At 47.8% G+C, this 22,370-nt stretch overlaps 1 protein-coding gene across 1 annotated transcript in view; it reads right to left on the reverse strand.

Moving 5' to 3' along the window:
* Positions 1–1,452: 1,452 nt before the first annotated feature.
* Cab39 (calcium binding protein 39) overlaps positions 1,453–22,370 on the reverse strand; it is a 51,180-nt gene continuing 30,262 nt past the window's right edge. The window contains exons 4-8 of the mRNA XM_013157556.2: positions 20,669–20,837; positions 13,464–13,523; positions 7,977–8,042; positions 4,336–4,479; positions 1,453–3,786 (exon numbers count right to left, since the gene is read on the reverse strand). Coding sequence (XP_013013010.1) covers positions 3,598–3,786; positions 4,336–4,479; positions 7,977–8,042; positions 13,464–13,523; positions 20,669–20,837 — 628 coding nt within the window. The 3' untranslated portion in view covers positions 1,453–3,597. The remainder of the gene's footprint in view (positions 3,787–4,335; positions 4,480–7,976; positions 8,043–13,463; positions 13,524–20,668; positions 20,838–22,370) is intronic.

Below are 22,370 nucleotides of genomic sequence, written 5' to 3' on the forward strand. Positions count from 1 at the left end.
AGAAGGAACACAAGGAGCTGGCGGCAGGCGGGCTAGCCCCACAAGCTGACCCAGGGAGGAGGCTTGCTTGGGGCTCCAGCTCAGGAAACCCTGGTTTAGCAGATGTGAAATGAAAGCTTTTCTGGACCCTGCCTGGGGAACACTGCTCCTGCGCCACTGTCCTCCCCTCGGGAGGAGGGCTGCTTCTGCTGACAGATGGGCCTCCCTCCCTTGGGTCCAGAGGGGACTGCCGAGGCAGGGACACAGGCGATCACGGTGAGCAGAAGCAGGGGACACCAGCTGTCCTGCTAGTGTGTGGGTGACAGATTGCGCTGCAGGAGAGCGAGCTGCCTGGGTTAGGCTGAGTGCAGAACGCTCACCTCTGTTCGGGATGAGAACTTGGTTAGGAGGGCAGGGGTCGAGGTCTGGGGTGTGCAGTGAGGTGTGTGTGGCAGCATTTCCGGGGAAGGCCCTTTGCCTCCAGCGTGGGGCAGTTCCGGGGTGCCAGGGAACCTCAAGCTTCAGCCTAAGGCAGGAACCAGCCAGCAGGCATGTGCGCCTTGTGGAAGCCCTGGCCAGGAACCGGTGCCAGCTGGTTATTGTCCCTGAACACCAAAGTTTAGGTGGCAAACATGGATTGCCCAGGGAGCGTGGTTCCACCGAGCTGGAAGAGAAGTGACACCGCCATGTGCAGCGTCACTCTCCCTGGAGGCCCGACGCTGGGCCCATATTAAGAGTTTGTAGGTCTGGGTGATTGGACTTGGGGAGACGCGCGTGGAAGCCGCAGGAGACCCGAGGCGGAAGGCTGGGGTGGGGGAGCGCAGGCTGCTCGCGAGGCGTCTGGGTGAGGTCCAGCAGGTTTGGAGAAGGCCGCGTGGCTTGGGGCGCACCTCGCTGTCCAGCTCTGGGAACCCGATGGCGGAGAAGACACCTGGGATGGCGGCAGCCCCGGGGTGGTCATCTGGCCTTGGGGTCTGCCCTGCTGGTGCCCCCACGCAGGCCGGGATGTCAGTTTGGTGCGGGGAGCAGCCCAATCTAGTCTGCAGCTCTGCAGCAAGAAGGGGGGACCCCATGGGGCATACCCCGGCACAGGCTCCGGGGCTCCCGTGGTGCTTCAGAGAGCGAGAGCTCACGGCCCATAGCCAGGGCACGTCCGGGTCTCCAGCTCACTGATGGGCGGGGAGGGACGTGCAGGGTCCTGGGCCGGACGCCTCTGCCACCCGCTCTCCCTTCCCACTCAGCGCCGGCCCCTTCTGGCTCCCGGGCTGTGGGGCCACTGTGGGGTGGCAGCTGCCACAGCAGGCGTGGCTCCGGGTCAGTGACGGGACACGGGAACTGCATGGACTCTGAGCACGGTCTCAGGTGCTAAGAGACGCCGAAGCACTGTCCCCTACGAGCCAGCTCGGCTTGGCCTCCCGAGGGGGCTCTTCAGCGGCATGGATTCTACTGAGATACTAGGAAGATGGACACTGCTGTTTCTCCAAAATTTTATTTTAATTTAAATTACAGGGCCAGCCAGGTATTCTGATAAGAAATTTACTCTTCCTAAGGAGAAAGGAAATGCTTTAATAATTGTTTACATCCCCACTTTTTGCTTTAAAGGGTTTAAAAAAATCTCATTAAGTAACTTCAGTAAAATTTAACCTTTATAACACAAACAGAAGCGACTTCCAGCACAACGATTTTGGCAATGTGAAGATATCAAATGATCACAACTTCAAATGCAATTTTCAAATTTGGAATCTTTTCATATTGGTTTAAAAACAAAAGATCAGACAGCCTTCATCGCCTTCAGCTTTCACTGTGCTGGTTCAACGCAGGGGCCTAGAGCTCGCAGGGCGGAGCACAGCGCAGACCACAGCCCACCGTGCTTATGGGGTGAGTCTGGCCCCCACCAGCTGAAGAGCTCCTCGAGGGGATCGAATGCTTTCCCTACTTCCAGTAGGGGACATGGATTATTTCACTGAAGATTCCTGTGACGACAGCTTCAGAAAAACCAATCACTGTGGACTGCCACTTAAATTACACAGCAAAATCTGTTTTCTGGAGAGGTTTCCTAACTGGTGTTCCTTAAAGATCATCAGCTGGGAGGCTCATTGTACTGGCCAATAAATAATTCAATTAGTGAGACAGGCTAGCAAAGAATAATTATGTAAATTTCTTAATCAGCTACAGCCATGCTGAATTCAAACTGGCAAACTCTGATTACTAAGGTGTTACTTGTGATCTTCATATCGCTAAGATGAACAGATGCCATTCTAACTACACAGATATAGTCCAGAAGACATTGTTCTGCCGTGGTCACAGTAACGAAAAAGTGGTGCAAAATCAGGTACTTTATAAATACTGATAATTTGCAGCATTAAGGAACAGGACATTAAAAAAAAATAAATTTCCCCATAGGACACCTAGGATTAGGAATTCTTCCTAAGAGAAGGTGAAGGTTTAATTCATTGGTTTCACAACTACTGTAATGGATTACGTACTCCAAGAAAGAAAAGGTGCGCTAGAGGCCCCCCACCCCCCAAATCAGCGTTAATTCAGCATGATCTGTATCAGCCACAGATCCGGCCGGCTGGCGACTCCACCTCAGCACGTGAGGCCAGGGTTACACAGGAGAGTGGAGTGGACGGAGGCCCAGGCCTGGTGCCGCCTACTATGGGCACCCATCGGGTAACTGAATACAAAGGATTGGTTTACTTTTCCTTTTAATGCTGTGATCCTTAAATGTTAAATCAGCATTTTCATGTGATCTGAAGTATTTCAATTACATATGAGCATTCTTTTTTTCTTTTTTTGCAAAAACTCAGTATTAGGTAATAGTTACATACTACTACAATAACATTCCTCTGCTGTACAAATTAAATCTTTTAAAAGAAATGAGCATCCTAAGAATTATATACAAAAGAAACCTGTAAGCAGTGTTGAAATGAAATGCAAGGTGTCTTCGCTAGCTCTACTGCTTTAAAATACCTTGGAAAAGTAAAATTAACAAATACCCTTCAACATATCCAGGTTTACAAGTCTCAAGAAAATCAAACGTCAGAAAGTTCTAGAAAGCTGTGAAAAGCATATATACATTTTCCTTATGATCTTATTAAGCTTCACACCCTTGAGAAGTTTGTAAGTTTAGGAAATCAATTTATTTGCATGTCAGCTTTCTATCCTGCCCAAAGCTCGCGTTGCAGACAGCGGCCCCTCTGGGTTGGTGCAGCTCCTCTGGAGAAGGCAAGGGGTCTGCGGGAGCACGGATGGGTCCCCCCAAGGGCACAAAGCCGAAGCACGCTGTCCTGTCCTGTCCTGTCCTGTCCCACAACGCCCCCGCCCCACCCACACTCACCCTCCATCCCACCACGTGCCCCACGGCAGAACTCCCAGCGCGGAGTCCATTAACTCGGAAACAACACAAAGATCAAGAGGAAGCCCGTGGCTCTAGTGTGCAAGCGGCAGCAGCTACTTTCTCCAACCTGGACCGAAACACAAAATGGTAAAATGAAAACCGTTCATTAACAGCAGATTAGCAGTAAAGTTCCTCATGAACTGGTAAGGGTGCCTGATGCTGAACAGCTAACAGCAGAAGCTGAATCTGGGTTTGACACTGGAGGTGTTTATTGGAAATTAGGCTTCCTGCTGAGCCGGTCTCTTCAAATCCCTGATCTGTTTAACTAGGTAGGTCTTCTCATCGTTGAACTGCTCGTCCTCGGTCCTGTCGTTCTGGAACTTGCTGAGAAACTCGATGAGCTTGGTCTGGTTCTTGAGGAGGATGTCCAGGATGGGCTGCGTCTTGTTGGGGTTGGCCACGAACACCTGCAGCACGGGGAGGAAAAGGTGGGGTCACCAGGAGCCTGTGCCCCACGAGTGCCAAGGCCACTGAAGGCGGGGCTCAGGCTTCAGAGGGCTTGTTTTATCTGAGGTGGAGAGAACAGGCGCCGGGCACTGCAAGGGACTGCGGCTCACCTCACCAGCCTCCAAGTGCAATGCTTAGTGCCCATAATGTGAGAGGAAATAGTGTGTGGCCACAGCAAGTCTGACTGGATTTTAAGAATAAAAACTTTGCACATGCCTGGAATCCCAGCACTCAGGAAGCTGAGGTAGGAGAACTACCTCAACAACACTTTTTAAAAAATTATTATTATTATTTTTCTGGTACCAGGAATTGAACTCTGGACCTTGCACTTGCCAGGCAGGCACTGGCCGCTGAGCTAAACAACACTCTTGGTACACACTTGCTCCCAACCCAAACAGGACATGCATCTTGTTTCCAAGCCTGTCTCTCGGTTTAAATGTCACACCACACCACCATGAAGTGACTGACCAGGCTGGAGGACGATACTGCTGATGATCTGTACACTCTACCTTGAAAACGTGAAAGGCTTCAAACTGGATGTTGCGACTTTTGTCTCGTAGAAGGTTCATCATTAGTTTCAGGTTCTCAGGTTTACTGATGTATTTCGTCATAATTGTGAAGTTGTGTCTGTCTAACAGTAGTTCACCGAGAAGCTGAGAAGACATTTAAACAGTCATTCTTACATGACTATTAAGGCTAGATGCAAACTCTTAGTTTAAAAGTTACTAGTAAGCACAGGGTACTAACAGACAGCCCAAACAGGGGGCTGTGTCAGGCTGGAGGCTCAGAGGATGCTGCTGTCTCCAGAGCGCACAGGGTATGTGGGGCCCAAGACTGTGCCTACCCAGGGCCTGCTCCTTAACTTGTGCAAACCCTTGAAGAAACTACCCCAGAGCACATGTAGGGGAAAAGTTACTGTCATTCTTGTTAAGTAGCCTTAGCGTCATCTGACATATTTCATTTGTTTCAAATTGTACTTAGTAGACCATGAAGGGATAAAGGGCTTCCTAACCAGCTCTCCACACCCCGACCCCGCCACACGCCACAGCCATTAGCCACTGTAACATGGGCAAGGCCCATAGCAGATGCACGCCTTGGCTGTCAGCAAGGCTCCCACAGATAAGTCTCCTCGCCACCCAGGTGTCCGTGAGCTGAACCCCCCTAGTTCAGGGCCGGCTGACTTACGCAGAGCTGATCATATCACAGAAGCCTGCAGTGCTCAAGTTGTCACACTGCTTATTCCTTTTTTTTTTGAAAGAGGGTCTTTCTGTGTAGGTCAGCCAGGCCTGGAGCTCATAGCAATCACCTTCCCTCAGCCTCCCGTGTGCTGGGGTTACAGGTGTGCACCACCACGCCTGGCTACCATCACTTGGTCTACATTTTGCTCTAGGCTGTCCAGGTGCCACCTCTAGCTACAGTTCAGTGCCCAATGTACAGGCCCTGTGTCCTGGGGAGCCATGCAGAGCCCCCTCCTCACTGTGGCACAGGGGCAGAACCTGTGAGGGGCTGGTCCCCATGCCTGTGTGCTGGAGCCTTGGTGAAGCGCTCACACACTGTGCTTGTCTTAGCATCTAAGTGGTGGGAGTGGGCTGGGGGTGGGGGACAGTGTCTGCGCCTCAGGAGTGGTGGGCAGCACAGGGCATGGAGTGTGCGTGAGTGCTGACACATGGACGGGGCCTCTAGGAGGAAGACGCACACGCAGTGCTCTTGCTCTGGGCTTCTCTCCTGGCTCCTGCCTGTGTCCAAGAGCCATGACGTTTCTAGATACCTCATCTCTAGGGAAGTAACTCATCATCATAGCACATAAAACAGTCTCATGTGTAAGAATCTATTCTACTTGAGGTTTATAAAAAATTTATAGTAACAACTTAAAAACTTAGACTTCGTTATCAATCTGAATCACAAAATGTACAATTTCCAAGTGGAAAGCAATCTGTATATGCTTTTATGAAGACTCAAAAGTTAGTATTATGTAAATGTTTATAGTTTTCGTGGTGCTCAACCAAAGAAACCAAAGAGAAGCTGAAAAGGGCTTCAGTTATCTGAGGGAAGACAGCAGTTAACTCTTAAATTTCTTCAGACATAAAAATGAAAATCCTGAAGTCTTACAAAGAAAATACAAATATGCTGGCAAGATAAACATCAGAAAAATAAAGGCCAACACAGCTGCCAGAAAGAGTACAAACTGCAATTTATCTTTAAAGTACCCCTGCTCCGTGTTCGTGACACATTCAGCGTGGTCTGCGCAGTGAACGAGCCGCAGGAATGAGCTGTCCGCTCTGGTTCCACCACTAACGGCCTAGGAAGGGCAGTCCCTAGCTTCCTTTCTATACGGGTAGTTCTGAACAGCAAAAGGCTCTCTTTCTTGCTCCTCATCTAAGCTGGTGAGGAGTGCAAAGCTCTGTCAAAGGTCACTGTGTGTCAATATATCTCCTCTGCCCCAGCGAAGAGGACAGGGCCTGAACCTATTCTCCTCTAGTCTCCCATCTGCCTTAGACTCCTTGGAGCTGTGCAGCATATGTGACCCTTGGAGAGGACGGTCTTGACCCCTTAAGGATGGCAGAGGAGGACAGACAGGGGTCTCCATCCTATTGCACTAACAACTCAGGAACAGCAGCTCCAAGGGCTGCCACAAGCTGCTCTGAACTCTAAAGAACAGAGTGGTCACCCTCAGCAGGCAGAAGTGTAGGGACTGATCATCTAACCACACCACGGGAGCCTGGATGAGGCCACGAGGCTGCGGGGAGGGCAGCTTCTGTCACGGCAGTGCACAGGAAGCGCTGGGCCTGCCTGACGACTGCAGTAGTGCCGTGTCCCCGAGTGGGGCTGTCACTGTTCCCTGACTGCAGCAGTTACAGCCTTAAGGAAAAGAAGGAAGCAGCTGGTAGATGGAAGGGTTCCACTGGTATCTGCAGGGCAGAGAGCATTCTTATCAAAGGACACAAAGCATGACACATGCTCCACATGTCCTTCGTATCTTCCCACAGATACGGTCTTCAGGTGACATTTCCCCATGGCTGGAAGGGGGAGAAAAAAATGGAGTCTTTATCAATATGAATTCAGAGGGTAGACCTCGGGGCAGACCTGAACTTAAAAGTGGGCCTGACAAACATTCCAATGCAATGACAGCCTCCCCGGGTCTTGGTGATTCCATCTGTACAGCAGTCCTGGTCAGGACCACTTACTGACAGACGCAGAAGGGCACGGCTATACACTATGAGCTGATGTGAGAATTTTCTGGAGCAAGGGCAGCAAGCTTTCTCTGTAAGTGCCAAGCAATAACCTTTTAGATTCTGCAGGCCACACGGCGTCGGGCCGGCTATTCCGATCACCACTGCACCTGGAAGCAGCCCTAACCACATGCACCTGGCCTTCAGACCTTTACTTACAACACAGGCAGCAGCTGGACTCAGTGCACGGGCTACCGTCTGCCAACCTGTGTTCTAGAATTTAATGTTTTAAAGTTTGAACTGGAACTGCCACATCCTGTCCTGATACAAAGCACCAGAGTGTGGCCAGGTCACTTGTCGTCCCTGTGGCAGCAGCCTCAAGGCACACAGCACCTAGACCACCTTAGTCCAGATGGCGAAATTCTAAATTTTATTTTTACTTTTTATTTTATCTTAGTTTAGTTTTTGTCTTTTTCTTTTTTATCAGTAACGGGGATTGAACTCACGACCACACACTTGCAAGGCAGGCGCTTATGCCGCTGAGCTAAATCTCCAGCCCGGGCTTTAAAATCTACACTGTGAAGTTCTCTTCAAATTTTTGTGCACTCCCTCGTGGGTCCCTGCCTTACAAGGAAGCAGGCAGGTCTCCACATGGACCACTGCCTGAGCCTAAGCGCCACGCTTTTCTGTAAAAATCCCCATCGGGGACGGATGTATTTTTCTCCAAAGTCCTGTAACTTGCTGTAGCACATCTTTCTTTCCCCAAATCCAAACTTCAAAAACCCAGTGTAAAGAGAGAAAATGACACAAGAATCTGTCAGAGCTGGGTGTGGCAGGCCACACTTATAATCCCAGAATTTGGGAGGTTGAGGCAGGAAGATCACTCTGGGCTTCACAGTGTTTCAGGGCCAGCTTAGACCACATAGCAAAACCCTGTTTAAAATAAAACAAAACAAAATAAACAAAGGAATCTGTCATACCTTCAGTGACTGTCTCTTTGTCACATAATTTTCTGAATGAAGTAGCTTCTCGTATTCACTGAAAAACTAAGAGAAGAAAACACATCCAGGTTATCTGAGAAAAGACTGGCAAAGTTACAGAGCCTGAGGGCAGGTCCCTAACACCATGCCTGCCCTGGAGGCCCTGGGGTGACAATACATCAACTCCTTTTGGGTGCCACTACCTGCCACTTCTGTGATGGCCTGACAGATTCCCACAACTTCCAGTTAGGCTTGGAATCTGCTGGGATCCGGCCCCCAGCACCCCAGATTATACATGCACAAGACACAGCCCTCCCCAATGGCTTCCCTACAGTGGAGTCAGTCTTCTTTCTTGGTGTTAGAAATAGAGGGTTCTTATTTTTTATGCATAAACTGAATCTGTCCAAAGTCAACCACAAAGAGAAGTTACTGGCTCCTTTTCATACCACACAAATAAGAGACTTAGGAGACAAGAAATCCAGCACCGTGTTACACAGGAGACGCCAGAGAAAGTGCTAACTTGGGGGAGAGTGATTTTGCTTAGAAATGAGGAGAAAAGCACTTCTGGAGGGACACAGAAGGAAGAACACAGCCTGTGGGATGATCTGGGGATGCGCAGTGCTCTGATCTGAGAGCTGGACACAGCCCTTCATATGTATATGCTGAGGGGTGGGAGGATCCTACCGAGCAGGCCACAAGGCTGCTCCGGGGAGACCTGGGCTCTCTGCCCTGCACTTTTTGGACTGAGCAGGAAACCAGAACTGACAGGCATACAGGGGCCAAGGCCTCCTGGTAGACAAGGCCACTGTATTCTGCTTGTTTAGCTCAAGATAGGTTTAAAATGCTCTGAATGTCCACAACCTCTGTTTTGTCTCCTGACTTGTCGCTGGTTGTGGTAGGTGCCAGGGCAGTGGTTGATGATCCTAGGGCATGCAGGTTGTTTTTAAGACAAAAGGTGTTAATGTGAGTGGTTTCCTCAAAACTAATCTTCAGTGTTGAGGTTTACCTGTAGTGCTGCCCTTCTGCAGTAATTAAGGAGCTTCTGGGTCTCAGCTTGGGCTCGTGTCTCTGAAAGGTTTCCCATCACTGTGCTAGAGGCCTCCTGTGTCATCGTTTATCCCTACATGTGCCTCTGCTTTAGGGTGGGTTCTCATTAGCCGTTCATCTGGCTTAGAGCAGGGTGGGCAAATCAAGGCCCAGGGGCCAAAGCTGCTGGCCGCCTGTTTTTATAAGCAGAATTTTACTGACCCCAGTCCTGCTCACTCATTGACTGTGAACTGAGCCGCTTATGGACTTATGCATTGCTAACGGAAGCTTCGCAGTACTATGGACAGGAGCTGGCAGGCCATGCAGCCCACAGTCTCAAATGTTTACTGTCCGGCCCGCTGGCCAGGCTAATGACCTGTGCTCTCCTAGTTGCTGCCTGAGGCAGAGTGGGTGTGACTACCTACTCTGCGTGCCAGCAAGTTCATTGTTCTTTTCGGGGTAAGCCTGTGGACCCTGCTTTCTCCCCATACCATCACCAAACTGATGATCAAACAGCTGGATCTGCCTTTGAAGCAGTCACACAAAATACGTTATCCCCAACTTCTTGACAGAAAACGCCAGTTAAGGTTTCCTGCTGGACTGAGAACTCAGAGCCTTCACACTGAGCTGCATCCCACCTTTTTTTTTTTTTTAAAACAGGGCCTTGCTGCATTGCCAGGTGAGACATGTACTTGCAATCCTCCTGCCTCAGCCTCACAAAGTGCTGGGATTACAGATGTGTGTCATGGAGCCTGGCTTCTGCTGCTTGATTCTGAAGACAAACTTGGTGGTGAGAACTTATGTTCGAGGGCACCTGCTGAGGAATGTGTCTGCAGTCCAGCCTTCCTCCAGACAGGCTGCACTTTTCTCTTTGGATTGGGGCAAAGGGCAGGTTAACAGTGCTGGACACTTCCCGAACCTCACCTGGGCCCTTCAAGGCTCGTTCTCAGGCTGTCCTCTATTGAGTGCCATTTACACTTGCACCTGCTGTTCACTTCCGGTGCTGCACATCTGGCTTAAGACTGGGGTGGGTCTCGGCTGGTTTCAGCCCAGGGATGGAATAGGCTACCTCTGAGCAGCCGAACACAGTGAAACCCTGGACTGCAAGTGACTTGCTCGGTGAGCACTCCACAGATGGCAAACACGTCTATTGGGGCCTAACAAGATGAATGGGCAGTGGTTCACAACACAAGCAGAGGACACTGAGCACCACATGATCACAAGTGAGCCAACAGCTGCTCCCGCCACTCTCTCTGTGGGGTTGGGGGTGATCCACTCCCAATAGCAAGATGTTACAGAGATCCTGTCTGCAGAGGAGGAGAAAAAGGCAGAGGAATCTCTCACTTCAACTGTAACTAGCAGGTGTGTTATGTGGGAAACAGCGCCAGATTGTGTAGAAAAGTGCCACCCAGGGCCGAGCCAGGCTGCAGTGTGGGCATGAGGAGTGTGTTTAACCAGTGCAATGTCGCTTTTCCACGAAACTCTCACAAGGAGCAAAAGTAAGGCTTATTGGACAGGTTCCTTGTTACAGTTGGAGGAAAAGAAACGATCTCATGGAGCTGACAAACAGCAGCAATCCTAGTAGACACAGTAGTGAAAGTTGTCTTCTCAAGGCCCCCACCAACACTCCTTCACGGCAGCCAAGGTTTTCAACACTAAATGCTGGTTAATTTATTTTGCTTCATATTTTATTACTTTTTTGGGTTTTTTTTGGGTACCAGGGATCAAACTCACGACCTTGCGTTTGCCAGGGCAGGCGCTTACACTGCTAAGCTAAACCCCAGGCCCTATTTCATTACTTTGTGTCATATTATGACATTGTAATCATTTTCCTAAGTATTTTTGTGTTGTGGAACATGTCATCTGAGTTTCCATTACAGGCATCCTTATTTAATGACTGAGTTATGTTCCTGTAATGACAGGTCCTTTTTTAATTTTATGTTTTATGCTGGGGGTCGAGCTCATGACCTTGCGCTTGCCAGGCAGGTGCTTATACCACTGAGCTAAACACCCTGGTCCTTTTTTAATTTTTATTTTTAGTTCTGGGAACTGGAGACAAGATCCTTAAATGAACTGGCTGTGCTAAATGAGGAATTGTACAGTATATGCATTACAAGAATCAAAACAAAGAAATGGTCAAAGGAAACTCCAACTTGATGACTTTGCTTTTATTTGCATAACTTACATGCAGAACTGTGGTGTATGACAACATAAAACTGTAGTATTATACTGTACAGTGCAATCAAGAAAAATTATAGTACTGTATAAACAAGTTGTACTGTACAAGAAAGACATGTAGGTTTTATAAGTAAGATATACAGAACTGTACGAAATTTAAAAAAGATGGGTCATGAGTCCAAACAGCAATTAAGGCTGGATAGTCATTAAATAGGTACATCATTAGATGAGGAACCTGTATTAAGGGTAAGATTCACTTTGATAAACAAATGCTTTGGCCAGGTGTGATGGCGCATGCCTGTCAACTCAGCACTTGGGAGGCTGAGGCAGGAGGGCTGCAGCAGAGAGTTCAAGATTAGACTGTCTCTAAATTAAAAAAAAAAGATACACAAATGCTTTGTATTACAAGCATGTTTCTGGAACAAATTATGCTGCAAACCAAGACTTTATTGTATATTTTACTTTACAAATGTTAAAATGTTTTCACTGATTTTAGTTTCTTCCATGCTTTGGTTATTAGGTGATTTGGAGCCAGAGTATTTGGGTCTTTTAAATTTGTTCAGTACTGTACTGGTAACTGAACCCAGGGCCTTCACACTGACTTACATCCTTATACTGCTTTTAAGTTTTTAAAAATTTGAGACTTGCTAAATTGCCCAGGCTAAACTTGAGGTTGCAATCTTTCTGCCTCATCCTTCCAGCATGCTGAAGATTAAGGTATGCGCCGCAATCCCTGGAGTGTTTTGGATATTACTACATTATGCATTTATATGCAAGCCCCTCAATTTTGACCTTATTAATTTTCCTTCCCCTTCAGATCTCTTACACTGTACACATTTCTGCTGAGTAACTCATGTTGGTTTTCTAAAATCCTATTAACCACTGTTATTCACCAGTAACATGTAGGAAACTGTTTCACTGCTTGTAGTGAACCATTTTTTTTTTTTTTTAAAAGCCAGTCTCTCTACAGAGTGCAGGCTGGCCTTGAACTTGCTTATGTAGCCCACCCAGGCTGGTCTCCAACTGGAACTCATGATCCTCCTGCCTCACCCTCCCAAGTGTTGGGATTACAGGTGTGCGACAACACGCCCAGTTATGCAGTCTATCTTCACAATCCCCATGGCAGGGACTGGTCCTGGGTAGGGTACCTTGCAGGAATGGCGGGTGTGCGAGCACTGGAAGCTGCCCCAAGTCTCTTTGGGGCACAGCCAGATGCTAAAGCCCATGGGTCTGCTCTTGTAAGGAGGCTGAGGAAATGACAGTGCTGCCCCTTGGAGCTGACAGAATACACAAGGAACTCATTCGCGGTCAGAGATGAAAGAACAGAGGTGCAGAAGCCCCGGTGAGGCTGCTCCTGAGAGGCTCAGTGTGTACCACAGTGTGAGGACACTGCCGGGATGGGAAGGGGTCTGGGCACAGAGACACCAAAGAACAAGGAAGCAGGGACTCTGTTTTCTAGAATCTCCAAACATAATTGAACAGCAAAGAAGACAATAAAATATTAATAATACTTAAGATTCCAAAGACACAAGTCACTAGTGGAAGAATTAAGACCTAAGCACGTTTTGTGGGAGCTAAGGATTCTAGTGGATTGTGAGGCCTCTAATCTTGGATGAGGTATAGTTAAACTGCTGTGGCATTGGGGAGCACTGGGGTGTGACAGGGACCCCTCTGGTGGAAAGCAGGGCCCTATCGGTGGAGGAGGACGTGGGACGCCGCAGTCCTCAGGCCCACTATCATGCAGGACACTGACTCTGACTCGGGGCAGGAGAGACTCGTGGTCAGACTAAGCACTGATCTCATTTCACAGGAAGGGAGGACCTCTGTGGTGCCCAGTGGCAGTGCTGGTTGGGGCCAGAGCTGCAGCCCTCAAAGGCCTTAGCAGGGAGGCTTGGGGCAGTGCAGGGCCTGCCCGTCCTCTGCTCCTCACGCGGTTCTCTCCTCTCAGCCGCTGCCTCCCTTGCTATGTGTAGGCAGCCACTGGTGGGAAGGAAGGACAGTGTGAAAGTCAGGCAGTAACTCTTCCCACTGTATTACCATCTCACTGCATTACACTCAGCAGCAAGAACCTCTTTCCTACTGGTCACACAGATTTGTTCTGCATTTTTGCAGTATTCTGCTTTCCTGCAAGAGGACGGAAAGGGCGATGGGCGAAGAGAAGAGACCACGTTGTGCTTCTGACCAAGTAACTCTCTGTTTTGTGTCAGCAGAGGAACCACAGCACTGTTTACGAACATTAGATATGCAGATTAAATATTCTGGTGCAATATTTCATATACTTACTCTATCATAATGCTGTTCCAAAAATTCTGCACTGAGCAACTTGTGTCTTGTAAGCAAATCCTAGGAAAAGAAAAAAAAAATTTCCAGTTGTTCATTGAAGTTCTCTTTACAAAAAGAAAGTCTCAAAACATTCCAAGTCACCTTATTGGCTAAAAATTTGTTAAATAAATACAGTACTTAATGTCTGTGTATGAATTATAGTAATATATTGACTATATAAAAACAATAAAATTAATAATTTGAAATCACAATTGAAATGTTTAGACATGGCTCTACAATTCTTCAAAGGAAACACTGAAAACAAGAGGCTAAGGAAATATAAACTACAACAAAGGGAGAAAGCAGTAACACACGAGTTACCAGCTGCCATAAAATATTAAATAAAATTCAAATAAAATATCAAATAAAAGCCCATTAAGAGCTCCTAGTGGTAAAAGAAGAAATTTCTTTTATTAGAAAAGGTAGAGCACACCTGTAATCCCAGCACTCGAAAAGTTGAGACAGGAAGACTGCTGTGACTCTGAGGCTAGTCTGGGCTACATACTGAATTCAAGGCCAGCCTGAACAGCACAGCGAGACCCTGTCTCAAAAACTCAAACTCAAACCACAACACCACACCAAAAAAAAAAAAAGACACTGAAAGTTCTATCCTTTTCCTCCTAGATTCAATTACTTCATTTCAAACCTAAGTCATTTTTTCAGAAATGTTTTATAAAGTGCCATCATTTTATATACATTAGCTCTGAAGAAAGCAGAATACTGCAAAAATGCAGAACAAATCTGTGTGACCTACAGTCTAACTGTGCATTGCTACTGAATCGAGCTTACACCTCAACCTACGAAGCAACTCAAGGATCAATCCGAAATAACCTACTATGTGCTAGGAAAAATTCTAGGTGCAGGGGTCTGAAAGACAAAAAAATGCCATCTCTGCCTAAGGAACCCACAAGTTCACTATGGACTAGCCTTGTGCTCACCAAGTGGGAGAAGGTGGGGCCATGGCAGCAAGAATGCTGGCTGCACTCAGCGAAGCAAGAGCCAAGTTTCTTCAGTACCACCTTCTAGACAGGTTACTGCCAACCCGCCCTTCACCTGCACCAGCTTTCCCTGCTGCTTCTTTCTGTTCCGTCTGCATGCTGCCCGGGGCACAATGAGCTGGTGTTTCCTAAAGTAGCTGGTGTGTGCTCCCGGGCCTAACAACCCTTAAGGAAATATCCCATAGTCACAAGTGTGAAGGCACAGCTCCAGTTCCGTTGTGACAGTCCACCGGGTCTCAAGCACTCTCTCTCTTACCACCTGTTCACACCCTTCCGTCCTCCAGGCCTCTCCACCAGGTTTCATCTCCCAGTTACCTACCACTCAACCTGTAGACTCCGGCCTGCAATCACTTGCTCGGAAAACTCTTCCTGATGGTCAGCAAATGCAAGCACTAGTCTCAACTGTGACCTCACACGTGCCGCAGGACCCCGGATTGACGTCTCTCTGTACTGGGCCATCAGTCCCATCACACAGCGATCTACTTACTAACCTCTGAGGCCCCAGAACCTATGCAATGCTTTGTACACATCAAGAGCTTAACAGTCAATCAGTGAATGAGCCAAGAAAATTGAGAGACGTTAAGAAAGACAAACAATTAAGCAATCTTCAAAGTATGCTTTTTTAAAAAAAGTTTTATTTTGTTTTTTGTTTTGGTGGGTTTTTATTTATTTTTGGGTACCAGAAATCAAACTGATGACCCTGTGCTTGCAAGGCAGGCATCTGTGCCGCCAAGCTGAATCCCTGGCTTCTAAGACAGCGTCTAACCCACCCCAAAGGTCTATGGTTGTCCAAACTTGCTGGAGAGGGTTATTAATAACTGTGTTCCCCAATAGAGATCTACTTAATTTTTCTTAAATCCTCTGTGAGGATTAAACAGGCAAAATTGGACAACCTGGAGTTTGTTGAGTCCCCTTCATGAGTGAAGAGTGCTATCTTCAAAGCTTTGGTATAAACCTGCAGCCCAGCTTGCTCGTACCTCAAGGAACTGCTCTGACAGTGAGGAGGCTTCCCTGGGTGGGGCAATCTCTGTTGGTCCCCTGGTCTACAGGGCAAGAGCAAATAAGAGAGGCAAGAGGACCTCAGAGGAGACATCTGACACACACTGGCCAAGGGGCACCTACCACCCTGACTTGACACCTGCTTCGTTTAAGGCAGGTGTCCCCCTGTATGTGCTGAAAGGACAGTACCCAGGAACCTGAGGAGTACCCAGGTGAATACAGGAAGAGGGGAGTAAGGAGCCAGGGTCTGTGCAAGACTGTCATTTCTGCCTTTCTGCGGCTCACTCATTCGGGAGCCCAGTGTGAACAGGCACAGCAGAGGAACCCCTTGCTCACTGTCCTGTAGTAACCTGAAGAACATACTAAGGCAGAGGTGACCTGAGGGATGCTGGCACTCAAGCCAACCTGCAGTCTGGGGAATGGAAGGGACAAAGTGTCTCCTCCCTCTGTGGGGCACTAGTTACCGCTGTACTGACAGTGTGCAGTAGGGACCACGCCCTCCGAAGGCTGCATCTGAAAGAGGAGCACCAGGCTCACCATTGGGCCACGCACAGCAGGGCCCCGGGACCTCCAATGTCTCCCTGTCTCCTGTCACCTAGGAATGATGTCTCAATGACTTGAGGTAGAGGGCTTAAAAAGGGACCTGTGAGAACTGCCAGTATGGGAGCTGGGGCCCCGCACATCCCAGGACAAAAGCCCTTTGTTAAGACTTCCAGGGTCAGGGTAGGGGATAACTTTTGCAGTGAAAGGACAACTAAGTGCTAAATGCAGGCAGGGTGTGACACTGCCTTCTCCCCACATATAAGACCTGGCCAGAAAACCTATCAGCCTTGAAAAAAAAAAAAAAGCCAGCCCCAGCCAGCTCTCCTTCCTCACCTGCCTTCCTGCCTCAGAGCAGCCACTGAGCGAAGAGAACAGTGATGGTGGGCAAGGCCAGGACGGGCTGACCGGGACTGGTTTTTTCTTTTTTTGACAGGGTCTCACTGTGAGGCCCAGGCTGGCCTTAACTCCTCCCTCAGGCTCCAGCATGCTGGGATTACAAGCATGCCGCCACCATGCCTGGCAGGACTGGAATTTTTTATTTCTAGTTTTTAAAAATGATTATTTTTCAGCTAAGTCTTATTTTTGGGGACAGCGAGTACTAATTTGGGAAGGAGGAAATGGGGCCATGCGCAAAGCCTCTAACTACTGGGAGATGAGAACAAACTTTAAACTTGGTGACTCTGACCAACAGCTTTGGCAGGATCAAAGTGCAGGTGGTAGTGGTAGGGGACAGGAGAATACAAAGTGAAGGATAAGGGTCACTTCTGGCCAGCAACTTGCCGTGTTTACAGAATAGTGTGACTCTACTTGAGCAACTGTGCAGCAGAGGGAAGAAATAAAGTCCTTTGTCCACCTGCTCACCTATCTAAATTCTAGAATCTCCAGGCCTCTGATTAACTTGGAGAAAGGTCAGGGGTCATGGCCTAAGTCCAGCAGAATAAGCAGCTGACTTTCAGGATGGGATTAATTAAAAAGCTCCCTAGAAGTCTGAGTTGGGCCCTAAATCACAGCGGGTCCTGTGATGTAGTGAAGGCGCACTACGGCCTGGCAGGGTGAGTTTACTTACACAGAGCTGTGGCAAGTCACCAGTCCAATTTCCTACTTGGTGCCCGGTCACATCCAAGGACAAGGAATTCAATTCTTCCACCTGTGCAATTCACCTTTGGAGTGCTTACAAAGTTCCTTCTGTGCTAGTCAAAATCTACCCCAAGTTAAAAAAAAAAAAAATCTACCCCGAGTTATGTTCAGAAATCGTTGGAGCTGACACAATGGACCTGATTTATTTTTTCAAGGTTCCCACTCCAAACACAAATAGCATTCTCAGAGCAAGTCCCAAGCAAGACTTCTCTCCTCGAGGCTAAAACCTGTCAGCTCTTTTAAGCAATCCTGGCACAACAGGGTTGAGTCCCCCTCACCACCTATTATCTACTGGAAAACTATCAACTTGTCCCTGTGCCTCTTAAGGCACAGCCTTTGAAAGGAGCACTTCTATGTGTTGTTATCCTGCAAACGTGCAGTGGGGTGCGACCATCCACTTGCTTCTGCATGCTGTGGTTGCAGGGAGCAGAATTCTACTGGACAATTCAGAACCCTATTCCTCAGGGGGCTCTGTGGTCAGTCTGCCTGGGGCAGGTGAAGTTTCCCTGTTCGCTGTCTGACTTGAGGCTGCATCTTTGGGTTTGGTTTCCTCATTGTAAGGGGGATGACACCTCCTCACAGGGTAGCGTGTGACAGTGAATTAATTATACACCGGTAAGTATTACACTTAGCAGAACCTCTTGCCTTAGCCTGAGTGCTGGGATTACAGGCCTGTGCTGCCACACCCAGCTCCTCAACTCTTATTTATACAGTTGGGTCCGTTATCAATAAGTTTCATCCTGTTCCATCCTGGCCTTGCTGAACTTTTATGAATTTACGATCCTTTTTTCTTTTTTTCTTTGAGACACGGTCTTGTGTAGTTCAAGCTGGCCTTGAATTCTTAGGATCTGCTGTTACCACTTTCTTTCCCTACATAGCCACACCTACATACCAGGTAAGCATGCCTTGTCCCCTTCGCTCATTAATAAAAGTGCTGACAGGACCAGAGGAATAAGGGCCAGTGCAAATCTGCTCGAAACTTGTACCCAGAGATGACAATCCATTTGCCAACACAATAGTATGACACACAGTGAGTTGTCTCCACCTATCTCCTTACTGGTTCTAGACCTACAGAATCATTCAGTACCTAGTGTGCCTTCACTGTCATGAAAGAACTGTCTAATAGAGACATGCACGCTGCACATGCACTGTAATATTACATCTTCACAGGAGGCAAGGGCCAGTCACACCCACAACAGAGCTGATCTGAAACAGGCACCTGCGAGATGAGTATGACTGAGCTTCCTCTTAGTGAAACCATACTGGCTGTGGGTACACGGTTTCCTTTCCAAAACACTTAGAGATTGTCTCTTTAGATACTTTTAGAACCTTATACAGCTCCAAGCTCCACCAGCCTCTCTGGGGAACCTACCTTTTTTATTCTGGAAAATATATTTGTTTGCCTTCTAATGCCCTCCCCATTTCCTGAATTCCACAAAACAAACCAAAACAAAACTCAGTAACAAACACTTGGCCATCTGGTTTTACTATTTCAGTGTCTATTACTCAAGCTATGCATCCTAGACACATTTAGAGCAGATAATTTTATCTTCCTTTAGACTCAGCACATGTTCCAGGGATTCCGCAGCCAGCGCGGTAGATGGACACACATTTGAAAACTGCTGTGTGTCAGGTGCTCTCTGAGGAGGAAGCCCCTGTGCATCCTCACGGGGTGGGAGGCAGAGCTGCTGTGCCCCTCACTGGAAAGCTGTCCTCTGCAAGCTATAGCAGGACATAGGCTTTCCCTCCCCTTTCTGCTGGCAGTGAGGTAGAGTTGCCAAGTTGGGCCTGCTCTACCCGGAGTCTCACGCAGAGAGGTGTGGCCATGCGTGCGTGCCTGGCAGGTCTGAGCCTTGCTATACACTCTTGGCGGGGTGTTTCTTGGAGAGAGCTCTGCTTGTGTGCTAGGGTGTACCTGAGATACAGAAGCCAGTCCAGCTTCTGACCCTCTGCTAGAGCTCAGCCTCGGAATCCTAAACTGCTTTTTGAAATTCCCCTTTTCCAACTGGAGGCTGCCTGTCTGGCTCTGCCTCGTGCGTTTTTTGGGGCTACCAACGTGACAGGACCTCGTTACTCACAGGGATTCTATCAGCACCGTTCTCTCCCTGGTTAAGAGTTTGCTGAGAGATGCAGCCTTAATTGGGATGAAGTCATCACAAGCCCATCAGGACTCTGTCTAATACTGCATTTCCAGTGTGCAGCTAGCACATCATGGGGAGCCAGGCTGGCCAGCTGTGCCAGGAGCTCATCCTCCACGGGGTCGGGGGCTGGCTCCATCTCCCTCTCCCACACCACTGCTGCTCCTCCTCCTCTTCCTGCAGCTGCCTGCCCAGAGTGCTGCCACTCTTGGGCTCCTGGCTGTCCTTCCACGCAGGGCACTGTCTCCCTAACACAAGGTGTCACTGTGCCTCCTGCATGCTGGGCTGCTGCTCCTGAGCGGGGCGCTCTCTACTATAGGTGCCTTCTACTCACAGGTCCTCGCCCAATCCTGCGGGGACACCAAAGACACAACACAACAGTGACCACCCAGTGCTATACTCTTCAACTCACTTCGTTTTGCTCTGTACACTGAAGTCTTACCTATAGCTTCTGGCATTTTCTTTCACAGTTTGCTCTTTTTTTTTTTTTAAACTTTTTATCGGTACCAGGGATTGAACTCATGACTGCCTGCTTGCAAGGCAGGTGGTTATGCCGCTGAGCTAAATCCCCAGCCTCCTCTTTCGCATTTTAAGAAATGACTTTCGGGACACCTTTCAACTATGGCCTTATTCTCCTTTTCTGTGAACCACCAGGACCGGGCCCCAGGCCTCCTTTGGCCGGCAGGCATCCATATGCCCTTCAGGCCCACGTCTCATGCAGAGCCTAGGGTGCATGCCAGTTACTTTGCTGCTCTTCGCAGGCAGCGCTAAGGACTGTTTCTCACTGCGACAGCACTCACGCTCTGGGCAAGGTGGCCCACATGTAAGTGTACTAAATCCTGGTAAAACTACAACACTTCTAGGGCTTTTATTGGTGGAAAAACAAAGGCAAGATTACTGCTTTATTATGTACTGTAAACAGCACAGAACCTTATAATTGCCATGATAATCTGTAGGTTGTACAGTGGTTTCATAGCGTATGTACCTGCCTACCTACCTTTCTTTCTTTCTTTTTTGGCAGTGCTGGGGATTAAACCTTGAGCCTTGTGAAGCAAGGTAAGCGCTCTGCCCGTGAACCACATCTCCAGTCCCCCATGTGTATTTAGTTTGCAGAAATCCACAATAAGGCAATGAAGATAGATGACAGGAAGCAGGAAATAACAACTGAAATACCACACTTCAACTTCTGCCTTTTTGACAGACTTCAAATCTAACATTTCCACCCTCTAAAACTAACTTTTTTGCAAAAATCTAAATCATACCAACACATATAAAATACATTTTATCCCTTCCCACCAGAGGACAGCTGTGTGTAGTTCACAAGGGCAGAGAAGATTAGTTTTTACGTTACCTTGAATGTGGCAAATGCATCTGAAGCTATGTCAAATGTTGACATTTCAACATATCTGAAGAAATCATAAAACTGTTCTGACCACAAAATGATTTTTGCCAGAGGTTCATGTCTGATGCATTCTCTTAACATTATTCCACAATTTAGAGCTATTTCTGGAGATTCATACCTGTAAAAACAAACACAAACAACAACAGATAGGATTGCTCTCTCAGAACTCCAGGAGTGAACATTTTAAACTGAGAACAGGAAGCTTCAGACATGGGTTTTGAACTAAGAGACCACAGCAGGTTCCAACAGGAGCATCTCTCCAAGCATAGCCAGGACCCAGAGCTCAAGAGCTCACACACTGGCTGGGGACAAGGCCATCAGTAGAGGAAAAAGTCCTGAGAGTGACCATGTGAACAGAAGTTCACTGTTTACGCTTTGAAAAGTTATAGAAGAATGTATTCAGGGTCACAAGGTTCCATTTGGGCTCTCCATACCCAGAAGAAACAAGGGCTGAATCAAAAAACAGTAGAAGATGAAATTAACTTTTCAAATTCAGAAATGCACAGTATTTAAATAGAACTATCAAATATATAGAATTTATATTTTCTTTCAATGCAACACTCAAAACAGTGCTTTCAGATTCTTAGTAACATGCAGCAGTATGAAGGGGACAGCCTCGCCCTGCATTTTCACAAAATGCCTCTACCACAGAGCCACGAGGCCACCAAGCATGCAGGGAGAGACCCGGCGTCAATGCCATGATGGGTACTCTCCACACACAGCGCCCCAACCTCAGCTGGCTCTGTCACCTCTGCCATTCCTGTGCTGCTAAAGAAAACCCTTGGGCTGGGCAGGGAGCCTTTGCTTTCCAAGTGCACCAAGCTCTCCCTGGACCGCTTGGCCGACTATGCACAGGCTCTTGTGGTTTCTTACAGTCAAGTTCCACCTCCCGACACTCCAATAAAATAACTAATTGGCCAGCAAAGACTTCCTCTTGATGAAAACGAGCAGTCTCATCTGATAACAAACATCCTTTTACTTAGGATTCTACAGTGATGATCTCTGCACATTTTTCTTAAGAACAGGCAAGAATTCTCCCAGTTCTTTTTCTATTCTTCTCACTGTATCTATTTGTTGTTTGGCTGAGGTCTTCACTTCTTGCTGCCAACCTGTAAGAAAGCCCATAAAATCTCAAGGTTCTCATCGTGACTACCCTACTTTCTTCCAAGCCTACATCTGGACTGCAGTTACACATTTTCTGCTGCCTCGGGGCAGCTTCAGTTAAATATCTACCATAAGTTCACAAGTCAAAAATACAACATCATTTCCCAGCACAGAACACCCATTCCAGGCCCTTGCTTCCTCATTTCTGCAATTTGGCATCATTATTTTGTTTTGGATACGCAGGTGTAAAGCAGGTCTGATCGAACTTTCTAGAATGGTGGAAATACATTCATTATGGTAGTTACCATCCCTGTGTGCCTACCGAGCACTTGAAATCTGCCTGGAGTGACCATGGGACTGACTTTAAATGTTAATTAATCTAAATTACCTCAAAATCAAATCACCAACATTCGACTAAGGAACTACTGTGCTGGGCAGCACAGCTCCAAACCACCCCTTCTTCACATCTTCTGTCCTAAGCAATCTACCCAACACACAAGCATACTGAAAACATTCCTACTTATAAACTTAAAATTGTTTCTTGCCA

Source organism: Cavia porcellus, unplaced genomic scaffold, assembly GCF_034190915.1.
Source record: "Cavia porcellus strain 051 isolate PalLab524CR breed Dunkin Hartley unplaced genomic scaffold, mCavPor4.1 scaffold_26, whole genome shotgun sequence".
In the NCBI taxonomy this organism is placed as follows: domain Eukaryota; kingdom Metazoa; phylum Chordata; class Mammalia; order Rodentia; family Caviidae; genus Cavia; species Cavia porcellus.